Here is a 20,911-nt window from a genome sequence, read left to right on the forward strand (position 1 = left end):
TGCTCTTTTTTAAATAACATTTTATATATAATATTTACAATTATGCATATAATACATAGATCTTTGAAAAATTTGGTATTTGAACATTTAAATAATTTACAATTTGTCAGGTTTTTGAGTTTATCTTTTTCTTGTCTCCTCTTTCAATGAATTTACTGTATTTTCAGTTTCGTCAAGATTAGAAATCATATTGACGTCTTTTAAAGAGACAGAGTCATCTTTCATTTTCTTTTCTTTGATCAAATCTTTGACACATTTATCTTCTAGATTTGAACCCTTTTCTCCAGGTTCACTGATAGCATTAGCTTTCTCAGGGATTCCTATTTCTACGTCCACGTTTTTCTTATCTTTCTCCTTTTCTCCTTTCTCCTGTTCTGGATGGATTTCAGAACTCCTAAAACAGGAGCAGTAGGTTCTTGCTAATCCCCTGATTTGGTTTTCAGCAGTAGTTGTAAGAATGGTCAGAACTATAATCCCTGCTCCCAGTATATCCATCCAACCAGGAGTAAGGTCGAAGAAAACAGCCTGAAAATTAAATCTTTCACGCTAAACTACCAAGGGTTGAGCATGTTAGAAGAAGTCTAATATTTTGTCGGCAATATTGAAAGCATTTCGTAACATTTCGTTCGAAATTAGAAACATTTCTGTTTTTAACTTCAAAATCAATGTTCGAAACCTTGAAACGTTTCGGCATTTCGATATTATACACAAAGTGTTGTTTTTTTCCAACATTTGTTTCCGAAAAAAATTGATTTTTAAATCTGCTAGTCATAAACCAGAAAAGAAGGACAATGGGCCTTATTTCTTTTATATTAAAAACTATAGATATTCAATCATAAACGATAAAAGATATTACTTTTTAGAAATAATTAAAATTTGTATTTAAAATATAAGGGTTTGATAATGATATAGATGTTAAAACTGTTCTAAATTGATACTGTTGATTATATCTGCAGTATGCTTTGTTTCTTACGATACCCACGTGCCTGATTACGTAACTTGCCTGATTACATAAATTGCCTGGAAAATGCAGCCTTTTGTCCAGCAACAAAAAGTAACGGACTTGTTTAAAGAGGTTTGCATACGTAATTTAAGTGACCTTTCATTTAAAGAGTTTCATTTTTGATTTACAACGGTACCTGAAAACAATTGTCTGTTCAAAAATAATTGAGACATCCAGGTTTTTCTCTTTTAAATTTGTTATTTTCAAGTTATAGTTTCGTGCACATTTCTGCTGTGGAAACAATGAAGAAAATCGGCGGAAGACCATTTGAAATTCCATCTACATTCTACATTCCCTTCTAAAGAACTAATTTTACCTGCACAATGTATGCTAGAATAATCTGTGACTGTCTAACCACTGTAACTCTTGAAGGGGTCTCTAATGTGACAGCCATTACAAACAGATACTGCTGTAACATACCCAGTCCAGAGATGCCTGAAACAAATACTTTTGAAATTCCTGACTCACAACCTAAGCGTTATCGTTTTATGCTAAAGATCTGAAGTCAGATCTTTTGAATCTCTTAGACCTTCGGATTAATTGAATTCCTTTTTAAATGCTAAAAATCGATAGATAACCACAACTCATCTTAAGATTATTTGGGTAAATTAAAACCATTTTTAAAAAGCATTCTGGAATGCTTTATTCTTTTGACCCTCAAGAAGATCTTTGAGAAGTTTTCTTATTTTAATTGCTAAAGTTTGCTTTAAAAATTATTCTTATTTTCAATATACATTTGACAGTACACAAAAAACCGGATAAACCCTATACAGACATAAATTGAAATGAACAATGTCTATACAAAATTTCCGATCTTTGAGCGGGAAGTTTTGTGTTGAATACGAATTATTCGGATAGCTTGATATCGATATCCACTGAGAGCACTTTTAATTTAAGGATCTATAAAAAAACTGTACCTTTCGGTATCTTCATTATAGTTATTCTTCTGCTCACCAAGCGGAATATCAAATAAAGATTAAATAAATCTGCAGATTAATAAAAGAAAGAGTTCAAGTATTGATCTCAATATCCACAATAGAAAAGTTCAGATCTCTGATGAGATTATGAGCTAAACTATTTACCTAGACTAAGCGCCCACTCCCAGGCTGGTGGATTGCTTGGTTTCCCAAATCCAAAGAGACCGATAAATCCACAAACTACTGTTCCAACACCAAGATAAAACATGATAACGTTTTTATCAACTTGTTTTGTTATTTTCTTGGTTAGAACCACACCCAGGGCAGACATCAGGCATGCCAGGCAGACAAGTGTATAGCCTAGAAATAAATGAAATATAGATACTGTGAGAACTGTTGAAAAAATGTTGTTTCTTTTCTTTCTTTTTTTTTAGGGCACTTCTTACTAATTACTGGATCTTTAACCCTTTATTCATAATCTAAAAAAAGAAAATGAACACAAATCCACTATTTTCTGGTTCTCACTGTGTATATTTTTTCACGGAAATAAATTCTACTTCTAGGATTAATTCTAATAAACGGTAATTTAAGGACTGCAATGTTTTAAAAAATCTCAAAACCCTAGAAAAGCAGACAAAGTTCGGTGCCTCTCTCTTAAAACTTACAGACACCCCCATCCTCACACCTTCCTTTCCTTTCAAGACTGTTTTAGGGTCACATACATATCTATATTTCAGCAATCAAAAAAATGTTTGACTTTATATAGGTGAGATAAAAATCTAAAATTGCAATCTAAAACTGCGTTGCGATGTAGCTTACAACAAAATGTGAAATTATAAAAGCAAAGACTTAATGAGAATTATTTGTAAACAGGTAAAAGTAAAGTCTTTCATAACATTATTAAACCAGAGGGCTTTTGTTTCAAATATTGATAAGTTTTGGCAACTTAACTTTAAATCCAGTAATTACAAACTTTAAATCAAGAGAACTGAGGCCGAATTAAAAGAATTTGAACCACGGTTAGCTATGCAGTTAAAACACTGGTTCTCTTGAAACTATGATCAGTGTTTCGAGATTTGATCCGGCGCGGCGGCGCTAAATTGGAACCGGTTATTGGCGGTTCAGCGACGCGGCTCAAATTCTTTAAATTCAGCTTTTTTCCCTTGTGAAATCATTGTTTATTGGATAAATATGATCTCACCTAGAACATCATAATCTTGAGTTCCAGTGGACCCGAATATAAACGGTGGTTTAGAGATAAGTACTACTCCAGTAACTAGAGCAGATCCAGCAAACAGCTTGAAGACTCCACACTTCTCCTAAACAAGGTCCAGGTAGTAAAAGGTACCAAGGAGATGTTTATTATATAGTTATAGATGTAAAAGGTACCAAGGAGATGTTTATTATATAGTTATAGATGTAAAAGGTACTAAACTCATGGATTAATCAGACTTTGTCTCTTTCGATGTTTGCGTTTTTGATTTGTTAACAAACCAAATAACAAATTTTCAGTAATCTTTAGTATTGAGAGCTGGAAGTATTTGTATTGTGGATATTGAGCACATTGATTAAAAATTGCATGATCAGAACTATAGTACAACAATGCTGTCTAGTCTTTACCGTACCAGCCCGTCTAGTGGAACCAGTATGTGGTCTATTTTATGCAATAGGACTAGGTGGACTGAACTAAAGTGCGAGATCAATTTTTAATTTTGATCTTTGTGTTAATCTGTGGATAAGTTCAATCTTTATTTGATATCCCGAATGGTAATCTTAATCTATTAGGGGTTGAACTTGAAGGGAGCTTTTGGGAGGATTAACTAAATAGAAGAGGCATTTATCCTCAAATTAAAACTGACCACAGTGGATATCGAGATCAAGTGATCGGAGTTATGAGTATCCAAAACAAAGTTTCTAAGCTCTGAAAGTAATACCTTGAGTAAGAAGATTGAGAAGACCATAACAAATACTGGAGATGAGAAGAGTATAGTTGTAGAGTCCCCTAGCGGTAATCTTGACACTGAAGTAAATATGAACAGAATTCGTAATCCTCCAGTAAATGCCACAAGGAAAAGTAAAAGAGGAACCCATCGTTCTCGTTTACCTATAAACGAGCTTTTATTATAGGCTGCAACGCTTCCGAGTATGACTGCCTGCATGGTGCCTCTTATAATAACTACTTGCATGCTATCCATTTCATCTAGGAACTTAATCATAGCAGAGTATGCTGTCATGAGAATTCCAGAGGCAAATGCCAGGAGTAGGCCTGTTGATCGGTTGCAGCAGTTTCGTCCAATCTCCATTTTCTCTGGAGATATCCTTGAACTGAGAGGGGAAAAGAAAGAAGCCATTAATGAAGATGGTATTGGTTTCTTGACTGATTTTTCAGCTTGTGGATTTTCAGGCTCATTTTCATTCTCCTTGCATGTTTCTGGACTGCTAGATAGAATAACAACAGAATATGGCGGTGGTTCATCAGCAATAGAATCATTAGAAGTATTTTTTGTTACTTCTGCCATGATGTAGAAATGATTATGCAAAAGGTGGTGTAAGTGTAAGTCTATCCAATCTGAAAAAAGTATTGTTAAGCAAAATATCTGAAGACTGGTTAAACGAAGAAAATAATAGAATTTCTACAAAATGTATTAAATTTGCCATGGGACTTATATTCTGTTATTCAATTTAAAATTTTTCTAAATACTTTTAGCAGTTTTAAACATTATCAAAGAATAAAGAGTTTGTGTCGAGTTATCCTGGTTCTTTTATCTAAAACGTACTATCACCGTACTATCACCGTACTATTACCGTATTATTACCGTACTATTACCGTACTATTACCGTACAATTACCGTGCTATCACCGTACTATCACCGTACTATCCCCGCACTGTCATAGTACTATCACCATACTATTACCGTACTATTACCGTACTATTACCGTGCTATCACCATACTATCACCGTACTATCACCGCACTGTCATAGTACTATCACCGTACTATTACCGTACTATTACCGTACTATTACCGTACTATTACCGTACTATTACCGTGCTATCACCGTACTATCACCGTACTATCACCGCACTGTCATAGTACTATCACCGTACTATTACCGTACTATTACCGTACTATTACCGTACTATAACCGTACTATTACCGTGCTATCACCGTACTATCACCGTACTATTACCGTACTATTACCGTACTATTACCGTACTATTACCCGTGCTATCACCGTACTATCACCGTAATATCACCGCACTGTCATAGAACTATCACCGTACTATCATCGTACTATTATCGTACTATTACCGACCGAACAGGTGAACGCCCTAAAATACACTGAAATCTCTAATCACAGGTTTACACTTTCATTGGAATTCAACAAATTCAAACTAGTGTATGAATATGTTTTGGATATTTTTGGGAATTCTAACCAATCACTGATAGAGTGTCTGAAAATATTCATACTAAGCTTTACGGGAAGGGCGCTTTGCACCTCTTAGCTCGTAACAATTTTAGCTTTTAGCTGTTACTTTTCAAATCTACATTTTTTCAATCTTCTCCAATAAACCAAGGTTTTCACGGATTTTTCTGTGTAACATTTAAAATTGTGGATTTTCAGAAATAATAAATGTTAACATTTTTAAAACTTGTCAAATTTGACCGTTTATAAAACTTCCATAGGGGCATGCCAGCTAGTTGCAACACAAAATTGGGACCGATAGGTTTAGCCGTAGGGTTTGACGTTTATTGGATCCAAACAAACAGAAAAAAAAAAAGCAAATGGAATTGAATCTGTGTAACAAGCTCCGATTTTCACGATTCTATTTTTTTGCACCCAAACTATGAGTTTTGTGAGATCAAATAATCTAAGTTTTATAATTAGATGGATAAGATACAAAGACCATTTTGACAGGATTATGTACGATTCACAGCCATACACCTAGTTGTCTAGATTAAATCGGGTATCCTTCTTTTCCTATCTTTTAATTGATTATTTTCAATTGTGGTTTTCCTGTAGAATTATTACTCATCAAAATTCACGTAGTATGTCCATTTAACCCTAGACTAAGTAGGACGCATTTCTGAGACTTTCGTAAAGAGGACGCACAAAAGAGTGACATACTTGCAACCTGTGCAGCCTTTATACATAGGATGTAAATCAAATCCAATGAAAGGTATTAGATATTTTTTTTCTTTAAAGGGATTGTAAATTCGATTTTACGTTTTCGGCTTTCAAACTAAAAAGCGACTATATCCAGGGGAGGGGGGCCTGGGTGCACGAACCCCCTTACGCGTTGCCCCCCCCTGGGAGTCACGCAAGGGGGGGGCTTATTTAATATTACATTTGGAGATTTGTTGAGAAAAAAAAACTCAGTCTTGATTTTTGAGGCAGTACTTTTAAAGCTTCTCATTATCTTTTTTAAAAATCATTTTGTAAATTTCTTTTTCATTTCTTCAAAGTTCACAAACCTACAAAGCAGTTTAATTAATATAGAATCAATTGAGAGGTTTAAAGTGACTGCAGACATAATTTCAATTCTGATTAACAAAGCTTTGTCTTCAAAGCTTTGTCGGATCAAGTTTTGCATTAAATATCCATGTTTCCCATTTTTATAACTGATTATTTTCATCTGTGGTTTCTCTACAAAAGTGACTCATGCATTTCTTGCTACAGAAACGATGGAGAAATGAAGGTTTCAAAGGTACATCGGACATGCTACTCTATAAATGGAGGGTCACTTGAAATTATATGCATGTATTCCATTAAAGTATAATTACATCATATAAAAAGATACTTTAAAATCTCACTTTTGCCCTTAACTACAATGCCATATCCTGCTTACTGCAAGTTTATAGATTAGAATAATTTGTACTACTTTAAGGACTAGAAAATTAGAGTTTGATGCATGTGTTATGTGTCAGACCTCATAGACATGAGTTTAGATCAACTTGTACTTTTAAACTGAACCTTTGTACTGTTCATAGTAAAAACCCAGCATAGAAACGGTTTAACCATGAAAAGTAAAAACTGTTTAAAGTACATTCTGACTTACCATAGTTTGATTTTCTAAAATTGCGGAAAACAATAAACACGAAACAACTACAGAAATCAACTGCGGTACAAATATCGCGCTATTCTATTTAAATCCTGTTATTTTAATTTTCTTGAAACAAAGGATGCCCAAGTTGCCGGTTTCAGGTTATGTTAAAGTTACGCTCAAGACGGTACGCTCGATGACGCTTTGAATCCAGATATATGCGGATATAAGACACCGGTATGTGAAACCCCAGGGTATTATGTGTATTTATCTAAATTATACGATACATAATTGAGAATTTACGGTATCAGGTGTCTCAAAAAGTGACCGCGTTTTAAAAAATTTGTATGACCTTTTTCAGTTTTTAATAGTAACATATAAACCGGCGAAAAATTAGAAATCTTTAATACAAAATTGATGGTTTTAGAATTTCCTGTGACAGAGGCGGCTTAAGGGGGGAGGCAATGTGAGAGGCCCTCCCCCTGAAAAATTTAGTGGAGGTTCTTTAAATGGGAAGTGAGTCATGATTAAGTTAGTTTTTTTTTGATTAATTTGGACACTCTGTGGTCAGTCGGCTGTATCCTTGTTTTGATAAATTGTTTTCTATCAATCATTGATATTTTGCAAATCATTTTTTAGGAATTTTCGTTTGAGTTTTCTAAGCCCAAGGACTGAGTAATGTGAATAAAATTCAATTTTTTATCAATCACTGGCATTTCGCTCATAAGAAAAACAATAATCGAAAATTCCTGAAAAGTCTAAATTGAAAAATTCTGTTTTGGTGTAAACCGAGCAAGAAAAAAATATGGTCAGTTAATAATATTTAGATCAGCAGATAATTTACAGGGTTACACTTAAAGGATGAGGCTTCAGAGACAAATTTATTCAGTCTTTTTTCGCACTCAGATTTAAAGACTCAATAAAGTCTCCTTTTTGGTGGGTAACCAATAACCATATATGTCATAACCTGTATACAGGAACAGTTAAATGAAAGTCCTCTTTGAACTTTTTGATTAAAATTGTTATTGCAATATTTAACGGTTGACTGATATATATATGATATGTGCATAGAGTTAATAATGAAAAAATATATTTCCGAATTATTTGCATTCATGCTTTTAAACTCAAACAGACATAAATTCGAAAATCGAGACATCTGATTTTAAGTTATACGCTTTTTCCGTGTAGGCGTATCTCAAGAAAAATGCCATTAGAGGCGTTTTTTTTGGGGGGGGTCAACCCCCACCCCCTCGGCCCTCCGTCATCATGCACAACTCTAGCAATCTATATATAAATGACAAAATTGGCGGATTTAATCGTCTTATCATTAGTCGGGTTAAGTTCTCAGTAATATTGTAAATATTTTTGTTAGACAAATTTGGTCATTAAGTACATAAATTTAGAACAAAACTATTAGTTCCATAGTTTAACAATATCTTGGTGAACAAAGATATTCATACTTGAGCGGAAATTTGATCACATAGCTTTAAAGTTCATAAAAAAGCAAACAAAATCACCCTTATTTTTGACACCCTGTCTATTTCCTGGCAAATAATAATTACTCATCACACGCGCAGCTCAACACTTTCATGCACTCTATGCATTTCAGGATAATCAAACAATGTGATATTTTAGAGGAAAACAACGTTTTGAAACAAATCAAATGAAAAGTGAACTAACGTCTTTAACCCTATTGAGGAAAACTGTATTTTGAAATGAATATTTTGGATTTAATCAAATTTGCTAAATTTTTGTAAGACTTTTAGTAGCTTGGTGTAAGCAACCTTTCAAAATCTTTCATCTATCATAAAAAGATGCGAATATTTTTTGTTTTTGTTTCACAATGTACATATACAAAAAGAGAAAATGTTCACGATTGAAATAGAAGATGGGCGCGAAGGGCCCTGTAAGCCTAGTTTCGGTAAATTCTTTTTTCCTGTTTGACTTTATTGGGTCTTACAACAATTTTACACAAAAAGGAGGGATTTAAGAGTTGCTAAACTAGATTACTAAAACTTCCGTATTTCGGCCGTCTTAAAGGATATCAAACATTTGGTTTTTTTTGCAATAATGCAATTTTAACATCAAAAGGCATCTTTTTCTGAAGCCTGTCCAAATTCATATCCAGTCCTATGGAGTCCACGTCTGAGTCCTAAAGGGCGTACATTAAAAAAGGTTCCCACCAAGTATTTCTTCTCTAACGTCTTGTAAATTACGAATATTGGGCTGAAAATTTTCAAAATCATACACATTAAGAAGTTTCAATAAGATTTTTAAAAATTGAGACGATTACGCAAAAAGATTTCCTCTCATGTTTAGGTGTCCAAATTAAGTGAAAAATGTAATAAAGAGAATGGCAAAAATCCTTATAGTAAATACAAAACTAAAAAAATCGGTTAGGAAGCTCTGCTAAGTATCTTCAAATATCTTTCATTAATGACTGAAACATTAAAATCTAGCATCTTGTATTGCTGATAACATGATAAATAGCAAACTATATAAAGATAACAATATAATCCTTGCCCTGCCAACCCTGAAAAGAAGAAGGAGATGGACGCAAATAAAAGCCTATGTAGACTGTAGAAGGATTTATAGAGTCTATGTAATGTCTACTGTACAGCTATAGCAGGCAGCTGCAATTTGCATCGCCGGGTCGCAGATAACCAAAAATAAATTTTCAAATCCGATTTTTTTTTGCATGAACAGTTTCATTATAACTAATATTAGGGAAATATGAATTCGCAAGCTTTTATTGCCAATATTGAGAGTTCTAGAATATAAAATGTCTGCGGGAACCCTTTTTAATTTACACCGTTCAGTTCTGTGAGCAACTTTGAGTTTAGTCCTTGAGTCCGAGATTATGGCTGCAATAAAACCGCTAAAACCAGAGATAATGTATGAAAGTTATTATTAAGAATTGCCTTTAACTGTTTATTATAATTCTATTTGTAATTTATTAAGATTGAAAGATAAAATATACATTAAATATGTGTGCTATGCTTATTATTGGCTGTTTAATTATCTCCTAAAGGCTTACAAATTCTCCCAAAAATCCAGAATTTGCATAAATTTCCAATATACGGATGACGACTTTAAGTTTTCGTAATACATTTTAAAATGGAGGGTTAACTTAGATTTTATTCTGTAAAACATTAATGGCGGATTTTATTCCTCGTGTTTAATAAAAGACTTGGTATTGGGTGCAATTAATAATTTAAATGATTTTAAAAAATCAAATTTGGGATACATTGGTCAGTGCTTTGGTCCATATTTATTGTAAAGTTTAAGAGTCAATGACANCAAATTCTCTTTGATTATATATTTCTTAAATGTATCCGGTAAAGTTACTAATATAGTGGAGTGTATATATTGGTTGCTATAGTATTTAAAACTGTATATACCACACTGCTTAATATTGGTCTATAGTCGCAACACACTTTCAGACTATACAACATACAGTATATCATACATACAGACTATACAACATATATACAAAACAGTATATCATACATACAGACTATACAACATAATAAAAATATAGTATATCATACATACAGACTATACAACATATATACAATACAGTATATCATACATACAGACTATACAACATAATAAAAATATAGTATATCATACATACAGACTATACAACATACATACAATACTGTACATCATACATACAGACTATACAACATATATACAATACAAAGTATCATACATACAGACTAGACAACATAATAACAATATAGTATATCATATATACAGACTATACAGCATACATACAATACTGTACATCATACATACAGACTATACAACATATATACAATACAAAGTATCATACATACAGACTATACAACATAATAACAATATAGTATATCATACATACAATACTGTACATCATACATACAGACTATACAACATACATACAATACTGTACATCATACATACAGACTATACAACATATATACAATACAAAGTATCATACATACAGACTATACAACATAATAACAATATAGTATATCATACATACAATACTGTACATCATACATACAGACTATACAACATATATACAATACAAAGTATCATACATACAGACTAGACAACATACATACAATACTGTACATCATACATACAGACTATACAGTATACAACATATATACACTGCAATGTATCATACATACAGACTACACAACATTTATACAATACAGTATATCATATAAACAGACTATACAACATATATACAATACAGCATATCATACATACAGACTATACAACATATATACAATACAGCATATCATGCATACAGACTTTACAACATAAATTCAATACAGTATATCATACATGATACATTACATACAGACTTTACAACATATAAACAATACAGTATATCATACATACAGACTATACAACATATAAACAATACAGTATATCATACATATAGACTATACAACATATAAACTATACAGTATACTGATGCTACCTATCCAATTCTTTATCGATCTAGGAGACAGAAAGAGAGGGAGTTAAAGTGTAACTACAACCAAGTTTCGTTACTCAACCAAATCTTAGTTAAAGGGGAAATAGATCATAAAGTACAACTACTAGGATCAGCTGAAACCTAAGCAGAGGTGCCTCTTGTTATCTCAAAGGAAATTCTACTTGGAAATAATTCAACAAAACCAGAATTTCAAATATCCGTTCCAATGCAAATATTATTTTGAAATAGCAATTATTGTGGAACTTTCGTTGGTTCACTGATTAATCAATTATAAAGGATTTAATTCTTATAAAAGACAGATGCTAATATAAACAGACTATACAACATAATAACAATACAGTATATCATATAAACAGACTATACAACATAATTACAATATAGTATATCATACATAAAGACTATACAACATATATACAATACTGTATATCATACATACAGACTATACAACATATAAACAATACAGTATATCATACATGCAGACTATACAACATATATACAATACAAAGTATCATACAGACAGACTATACAACATATATACAAAACAGTGTATCATACATACAGACTATGCAACATATAAACAATACAGTATATCATACATGCAGACTATACAACATATATACAATACAAAGTATCATACAGACAGACTATACAACATATAAACAATACAGTGTATCATACAAACACACTATGTAGCATATATACAATACAGTACATCATTCAAACAGAATATACATTTACAACATAAATACAATATACAGTATATCATACAAACAGATATATTCAGCAGCTGTACATTTATAAAAAAAATTATAAACGTCAAAACGGCTGAACCGATCGGGCCCAAATTTTGTGTGTGGACATCATATCATCCCAGGGAAGGTTTATGGATGCTCAATAATTTTTAAAAAATGTTGTCCAAAATTTTTAAAATTTTTTGTAAATTTTTTAAAGTTTTTTGTAAAATTTTGAAAATGCGTAAAATATATCATTAAATCTGCGTACTTCTTTGTTTTTGTTTTATTTTGTCAAAGAGAAGATGCTTATAGATAAAGTTGAAATAGTAGATGGGCACGAAGTGCCCTAATAGCTTAGTATCATACTGTGAAGATTATATATTTACTGATATTCTTAGGATATAAATATATTACAAATTCTATAAATATGTTGAGAATTAAGCTTGAAGATCTTCTCAATTATAGACTTTACAATAGATACATATACAGATATACAGTAAAGTAAACATACATAGACACAAAACAACTTACATAAATACAGACTAAACAACATGCTTACATTACTGTCATACAACATACATGCATACAAAAAAAGGAAACATAAAATACAATTAGAGCACACTTACATACACCCCCCTTACACACACCCCGTAGCACACATAAAATTCAATACAGTATTTTACATATACATACTGTATATTATGTTCAAATGCAATGCAAAACAGCACTTATATATGATGCATACAATAAAGAGCTGGGAACTTCCTGGCTGCTTAATCCGAATATTCAATGTAAACACTTTTGATTTCTTGCTTAATCCATTCTTTTTTGGATATAGTACAGAAAAATCAAAAACCGTTTTTTTTAGTTAAGAGCTGAAAACTTTAGAATGGTGGATATCGAGATTAATGCTTGATCCTCTCTTTTTCTTAATTTCAAAACTAACCTAATTTTGTACTTGTATTTAGAAAAGTTTATAAAATTTAACGAATGAGAGTCGCGTATAAGAAGCTGGTAAATTTGAAATTTTGCGCGTCATTTCAGATTAACATACAGAAACGGGAGGGACTCTCAATTTAAAAAAACCGGTTTTTGATTTTTCTCTACCATATCCAAGAAAGAGTGGTTTAAGAAGAAAATCAAAAGTGTGTCCATTGGATACTCAGATTAAGTAGTCGGGATTCAGGATATCTCATTCTAAAGTTTTCAGCTCAGTACTAGACATTATAGACACATCTTTACAGCTTTTGAAATTAGGTATTACAATGCTCATTCATAACAAAGACGATATCGAATTCGTCACTGAATTCCCAAGTTTTTTGGGACACCATGTATCATATCATTTTGCTTAATTTACAAATATCAGTTTTTTATTATGATAAAAGCAGTTTTTTCATTATTTTTTTTTTAATAGTGTGCAAATATTTCTTATTTCAGAAAATAAGTAGAGCTTAAACATTTTGGTTTAAATTGGCCTTGAAAGATGGAAAAGGTAAAGGTTTAAGACCATTCAAATATGAAACATAAACCAATGTTAATGAATGTCGTCTTTTTTCTTAGAATTAAGGGAAATATAGAAATATAAGAGTTACAAATTACAAATTACAACATTCATAGCAACACTTCCAGATAAAAAAAAGAACGAAGACAACAATCATTCAAAGGTTCTCTAATCACTAAACGATATACATTACAGGGTTACCCACAAAGGATGAGACTTTAGAGATGGTTGTACAGAAACTGTACTATAAACTTTTTTCTTTCCTTTTTAAACAGTTTCAGGACGTCTTTACACTCTCATCTTTTGTGGGTATGGAACCCTGGATGAAAACAGCAGTGTAATTTGTAATTTTTAAGAAGATTAAAATTCGATAGCAATACTTTGCAAGATCAAAGCCTAAATTCATATTAAAGAAATGTGCATTTTAATTGTCTTCGGCAAACCCAGATTTCTTTTTTGACCAAAAAAAGATTTTGGCATTCATGAACATGAGGATCGAAAATGATAATATGAGAATATGATAATAATAATATGAGAATATGATAATGATAATATGAGAATATGAGAATATGAGAATATGAGAATATGAGAATATGAGAATATGAGAATATGAGAATATGAGAATATGAGAATATGAGAATATGAGGTACACTTTTGAAGGTTTAAACGGCATTTTTTTAGAGACACCCTGTATGTGTATTGTTGTATGGAGTGCAAACCCTACACTAGATTTATTTTCATGTTATTATTTGATAGATGTTAAAAGCAAACAAACCTGCGGCTGGAATAAGAAATTCTAAACAAACACATATTTTCTGCATTGTCAGGGGTCTCAGGTATTCTCTGTTATAAAATACACAGTTTATTCTAAAAATCTATATTTTCCGTTGGGCTTTGATTTTACAGCTCATACACTTTTGCTTTTATGTAGCCCTAAACATATGCATTTTAATACTATAAAGCACTTGTTTTGAGATAAAGTCTTTAAGAAGAAATTGACAAAATTTTCATCGATTTTTGGGTGAAAGCTTGCAACATTTAAATCCCGGTACGTGATAAATTTTATTTTAGTGATTGAAATAAAATTGTTTTGGATCTAGTTACTCGAGGCCATTACCGTGTTTAGAAGTTAATCAAGCGTAAATAGCTCGTTCAATTAAGTAACCAGAGGTTGGAATTTTTGCGTGGAAGTAAATCGATAATCTCAAACACTTAAGATCACTGATTCCAATGTTGGCATTTAGTATGCTTAACCGTTCTAGAAGTCTGAAATCAGACCTTGTCGAGCGGTGTGAATCTTGGAATCAAGCATTGTTCTGAATCTTATGCAGTTTAATTAAAATCCTCTTCTTTATCCCGATGTTGTCATATCCTGCAGGGATAACTTTAATTGAGTGATAAACTATACACGGATTCCAACGTAATAGATTAGTCACTTGCGGAAAATTACGTGCAGTTACGCGAAATAATTTTTTTTCGTGTGATTTCGCAGGATTACGTGTAATTGGTGATACTTCAATTTCACGAAATGTGTAATAAGCGAAATTTTGTAATAATTACACGTTATCAGCAAAACTACTATTTTACGAAACTACGCCGTAATTTGGCGTAATTTCTCTACAGTAATTTCGCGAAATTCGGCACTAATTACGCCTAATTAGAGAAACTTCAAGTTGAAAGTATTTAAATTATCCAATCAGATTGGACATGGTTGTAGCGTGCATATCCTTACACATGTTGTCCCGCTATATTCATTTCTGAGAATTAATATGTGCTTTGTTTATTACAGAATGGTTTCATATTACGTAATTTTTTCATAATTAGGCCTTAATTACGCAAAACTAGACTTTCCTTTGTATACGTAATTAACACGTAATTTCGCGTAATGTTCCTGCTTAAGCGAAAGAAAGTGTTAGGCGTAATTACGACTGGAAACCCTCACTATTTATCTTCAAATTTAAATGCCAAATTTAGATATTGAGATCAAGCATTGAGGTTCGACCTCTGTTCCTGTGTTCAGTGTAATGGATTTTCCTAATTTTATTGTTCGTTCAACAAAAATTATTTGAAAATATGTCCGATGCGTGTCATATTGATTTAATTTTACTTGAAAATTTCAATGAATGAGAGCAGCTACATTAGATAAACCTCACTTTGAAAAGAGAGGGAGAAGGCAAGCGGCCATAAGACGGATTTTGTTTCACTTCCATGCCATATACTAGCTTTTTTGTCTTCTGTCTTCTGTTTTGGTACCTGTTTAAGTACCTGTTTAGTTACCTGTTCAGGTACCTGTTTAGGTACCTGTTTAGGTACCTGTTTAGCTCTACCTACCTAGCAACTATGAATCCTGATATATTTAATGTAAATGATTAGCTGAACATACCTAGCAACTATGAATCCTGATATATTTAATGTAAATGAATAGCTGAACCTACCTAGCAACTATGAATCCTGATATAGATCCAAAAACTTGAGCTCCTGTAAACCTACCAATATAGGGCAGAGCACTCAAATACCCATTCTGAAATGGAAAAATAAGTTTAGAATAATAAAAAACAGAATTTTGGATTACGAAATTAAAAACTTTGAGTTTGTTTCAAAGACACACATCCTTAATGAAATGGATTTAGAACCCACTGTTAGTTCAAATTTCAAGCTTAACATGAAACCAGTAGCCAAGTAGCCATGGCTAAATTTCTCGCGAGAAATGGAACATAAAGACGACAATTAAAGGGAGTGACCGGCTATGTAAGGTAGTTGAACTGAGGACGCAGTGTTGTGGAAAATTTCTTTAGGATTCATTTGAGACATATTTTACTTTTTAAAAGTCTGTAAATCCTGAGTTTGAGCGCAAATACAACGTTCAAAACTCCTGATTCGGGGGTGGATACGCTTTCAGAATTTGTTTTATTCTACAATAAACTAGAGACGTCATGTTTAGGAACATTTTGATAAAATAAAAATTAATCTTATCATCGAAAATAAGTAATCTTGTTCAATCATTAGTTTCTATTATCTCATTTTTCTAGTTTCTCGTTATTAACAAAGATGTTCGCAATTTTCTATAATTATTATTGAAAAGACGACATTTAAAGAATTTGTAGAAATCTGCGAATAAATTCAAAGAAAATTATAAATTCAATATAATAATGAAAACGGAATAATCGATTTTAGCATTGATTTATTGACAAATTTTTTTGTGAAATATGTTCCTAGCCATCAAATTAAATTACTGTATAATTTTTACTTTATTTTTCGTTGTCGTTATTTAATAATTTAAAAAAAAACTAATTCTGAAAGCGTATCCACCCCCAAATCAGGAGTTTTGAACGTCGAATTTGCGCTCAAACTCAGGATTTACAGATCTTTAAAAAGTGAAATATGTCTCAAATGAATCCTATAAAGAAGTTTTCGACAACACTGCATACTCAGTTCAATTAAATTACTTAGCCGGTCACTCCCTTAAAGAAATTGTTTTAAAGCTAGTAGTAAACAGTAAAATTGAGTAAAATGGGCATTGTGTAGTATACAAATACTCCTTTCCTGTAAATATTTTAAGCTTTTAACTGTTGCTCTCAAAGTCGGCCATTTAAAAAATTTTCAAATTTTGGCGGATTTCTGTTTTCGAATTGGCGCATTTTCAAAAAAAAATGTATTTAAACCTGTGAGATATCAAAGTTTAGAACCTCCTTGAAGAATGTTGGTCCAAGGGTAACAAGGGTGTACAATCCCCAGGAATTGGCAAACTCACAGCACATTAGCACAACAGTTGGAGGACTCAACAACAAATCCCTAAACAACAACATTAGGACAAAAGTGGGAAGACTCAACAAAAAATCCCTAAACAACAACAGCATTAGGACAACAGTTGGAGAACTCAACAACAAATCCCTAAATCAACAACATTAGGACAATAGTTGGAGGACTCAACAACAAATCCCTGAACCACAACAGCATTAGGACAACAGTGGGAAGACTCTACAAGAAACCCCTAAACAACAACAGCATTGGGACAACAGTAGGAAGAAACAACAAAAGGCCACTAAACAACAACATTAGTAAAACAGTTGGAGGACTCAACAACAAATATTTTTAAAATTTAAAATCTTCCAAACATATTTACAAATTTCAACATTTTATATATTCTCATTTAGAACTCGATCAAAAATGTTCAAACAATATATATGCTTACTCTTTGACAATATTTCAAAAATATATTACTAATTTGACAAATTTATTTATGAGTGGCAAAAATACCACCAAGAATGATAAAATAGATATGGATCAGAAAAAAGGCGGAACGGGGTTGATAATAATTTTCTTACTTGATTAATTGCAGGATTGGAACTTCCTTTTCAGATGTATTTTCTAATAGTTTGTAGTTTCTTGTCTTCAATACGAAATCTAGCTCCTTGATATAACAAGATTATAATAATCAAAGGATTCAGGGAAATAAAAGAGAATTATAGTAGTTTCTTAGATAGACGACCCAATCAAATTGAAATTCTTCGAAAATATGAGAAAAAACCATAGCCCCAAAATATCAATGACAAGACAAAAATTACATAAGCAAATATTTTCACATGCAAATTACATATTTTGAAACATTTAGAAATGAATTTTTCTTTTTTTGCCCTCCACACTCCACAGGTGATGGAAATGCCCATGGTTTTAATTCTCAGTTATCCAAACGTCCAAAGGTTGCAAGTTCCTCACTAAAAAATCCATGAGAAATTGTCTCAAGCTATGCAAGAAGGATAAATAAAACCTTTTATTAGATCCCATGCGCAGCGCAGGTGCAAAAATGTCCAAGAAACATGAGTTTAATTCCACTGTCGTTGCTTTTTTTTCCGATTAGGCGAATTCTCTTTAAAAATTAATTTTTAAAGATTTTGAAAATCAATAGAAACCTATGTTATTTTTGTAAATCATTGTAATCTTGAGATATGATAATATTTTAGCATATTTGGAAAGATATTTCAAATTCCTATTCATCATATATTACTATTTGACAAAATGCTACAAATATAAATTATACTGTACAAAACGACCTGAAAACCTTAAAATATGACTAAGGTCGAACTAAGTTTTCTGCCTCAAATATGGCTTATTTAAGGATTTGGTAAAGAAGGAAACAGTGGGATTTGTGAATATAAGACAGTAAAATTCCATAGTCGTCTCTGAAGTGTTAGATCTAAGCCACAAAGGAATTGAGTTTTTGCCACAAATCCCAATTTTTTAATACCTATATCTCAACAACCAGATGATGCATACCTTTCATATTTCAAACTTACATTGTTTGATCCACCAGAATTCATAGTTTGAAATATCTACGGTCTACGACATTTGGTTTTAAAGAAATTAGGTTTTTAAAATCAGAGTTTGTGGCAAAGACTCAATTCCTTTATAGAAAGAAAAAAAAACTATTTTTGGCTTTTCTTTTTTCAAAATATCATGAGTGATAAAAGGACAAAACTGACTTGTGTATTGTTCAAAGTGATCGATTATTTAACCCTTTGTTTGATTGAAGGATGGTTTTCAGGAAGATCTGTCACTAAAATCATCCAGAGAATGAACCAAACCATTGTTATACCTCCTGTCACATAAAACACTGCCTGAAGTATATAATCTGTTATTCTTTAGCTGTACTAAAGATTTGAAATTATAATTCAATTCAGAATAGTTTTTACCATTTTATAAATTGATAACAAATTAACCATGTATTCCTTTACAAGCATGTAGAATTTTGGCTATACAATAAAACCCCTCAATAAGATTTATATCTATCTATATATAGATCCTACCTCCAATCTAACAGTATCTATATATAGATCCTACCTCCCATCTAACAGTATCTATATATAGATCCTACCTCCAATCTATAAGTGTCTTTATATATAGATTCTACCTCCCATCTAACAGTATCTATATATAGATCCTACCTCCCATCTAACAGTATCTATATATAGATCCTACCTCCCATCTAACAGTATCCATATAGAGTTCCTACCTCCCATCTAACAGTATCTATATATAAATCCTACCTCCCATCTAACAGTATCAATATATAGATCCTACCTCCCACCTAACAGTATCTATATATAGATCCTACCTCCCATCTAACAGTATCTATATATTGATCCTACCTCCCATCTAACAGTATCCATACAGAGTTCCTACCTCCCATCTAACAGTATCTATATATAGATCCTACCTCCCATCTAACAGTATCCATATATAGATCCCACCTCCCACCTAACAGTATCTATATATAGATCCTACCTCCCATCTAACAGTATCTATATATAGATCCTACCTCCCATCTAACAGTATCCATATAGAGTTCCTACCTCCCATCTAACAGTATCCATATATAGATCCTACCTCCCATCTAACAGTTCTATATATAGATCCTACCTCCCATCTAACAGTATCTATATATAGATCCTACCTCCCATCTAACAGTATCCATATAGAGTTCCTACCTCCCATCTGACAATATCAATATATAGATCTTACCTCCCATCCAACAGTATCTATATATAGTTCCTACCTCCCATCTAACAGTATCCATATATAGATCCTACCTCCCATCTAACAATATCTATATATAGATCCTACCTCCCATCCAACAGTATCTATATACAGTTCCTACCTCCCATCTAACAGTATCCATTTATAGATCCTACCTCCTATCTAACAGTATCTATAAATAGAGTTCCTACCTCCCATCTAACAGTATCTATATATAGCTCCTACCTCCCATCTAACAGGATCTATATATAGATCCTACCTCCCATCTAACAGTATCATTTTCTTTTCAAAATTAAAATATTGAACTTCTGTGTCTGGAAGTACACTTAGAATATTTAATTAGAAGTTCCTAATACTTATACAAAACTTATTGAGTTACATTGTACATTTTCTACATTTTACATTTTCTACATTGCAGTTAAAGTTTAGATATTTACATTTTCTACATTGTACATTTTCTACATTGCAGTTAAGCTTAAGGTAGTTAGTTAGTTTGCCTAATTAGTAAGGCTTGTGGGAACATGTACCACGATTTAAGATTTAGTTAAGACAGTTAAGACCGAGAACATTACAATCTACAGAGGACAGGTTCTTCCTAGTTAACAGTGGAGAGTTATATAGTTCCTACCTCCCATCTAACAATATCTATATATAGATCCTACCTCCCATCTAACAGTATCTA

General features: G+C 32.1%; 2 protein-coding genes across 2 annotated transcripts in view; both read right to left on the minus strand.

The window, feature by feature from the left end:
- Window positions 1-7,015, minus strand: LOC111702654 (solute carrier family 35 member G1). Its single transcript, XM_023474409.1, has 6 exons — window positions 6,981-7,015; window positions 3,855-4,489; window positions 3,122-3,239; window positions 2,086-2,280; window positions 1,320-1,438; window positions 1-525 (listed from the first exon to the last, which is right to left on the minus strand). The coding sequence occupies exons 2-6, from the start codon at window positions 4,437-4,439 to the stop codon at window positions 121-123; spliced, it is 1,422 nt and encodes a 473-aa protein (XP_023330177.1). The 5' UTR covers window positions 4,440-4,489; window positions 6,981-7,015; the 3' UTR covers window positions 1-120.
- LOC111702640 (sialin) overlaps window positions 6,389-20,911 on the minus strand; it is a 26,676-nt gene continuing 12,153 nt past the window's right edge. The window contains exons 8-13 of the mRNA XM_023474393.1: window positions 19,209-19,310; window positions 18,021-18,106; window positions 17,358-17,487; window positions 16,131-16,216; window positions 14,471-14,538; window positions 6,389-6,396 (exon numbers count right to left, since the gene is read on the minus strand). Of these exons, the coding sequence (XP_023330161.1) occupies window positions 6,389-6,396; window positions 14,471-14,538; window positions 16,131-16,216; window positions 17,358-17,487; window positions 18,021-18,106; window positions 19,209-19,310 (480 nt within the window). The remainder of the gene's footprint in view (window positions 6,397-14,470; window positions 14,539-16,130; window positions 16,217-17,357; window positions 17,488-18,020; window positions 18,107-19,208; window positions 19,311-20,911) is intronic.

Source organism: Eurytemora carolleeae, unplaced genomic scaffold (genome assembly GCF_000591075.1).
Source record: "Eurytemora carolleeae unplaced genomic scaffold, Eaff_2.0 scaffold412, whole genome shotgun sequence".
NCBI classification, from domain to species: Eukaryota; Metazoa; Arthropoda; class Copepoda; order Calanoida; family Temoridae; genus Eurytemora; species Eurytemora carolleeae.

What these genes read in the sequence shown, in the direction of transcription:
- LOC111702654 (XM_023474409.1), bottom strand. Translation starts at nt 4,439, where the DNA reads ATGGCAGAAGTAACAAAAAATACTTCTAATGATTCTATTGCTGATGAA. An exon ending in TCAAGATTATGATGTTCTAG is followed by an intron (nt 2,281 to 3,121) that starts GTGAGATCATAT and finishes ATTTATTTCTAG; the next exon opens with GCTATACACTTGTCTGCCTG. An exon ending in TTCTAGCATACATTGTGCAG is followed by an intron (nt 526 to 1,319) that starts GTAAAATTAGTT and finishes TTTAATTTTCAG; the next exon opens with GCTGTTTTCTTCGACCTTAC.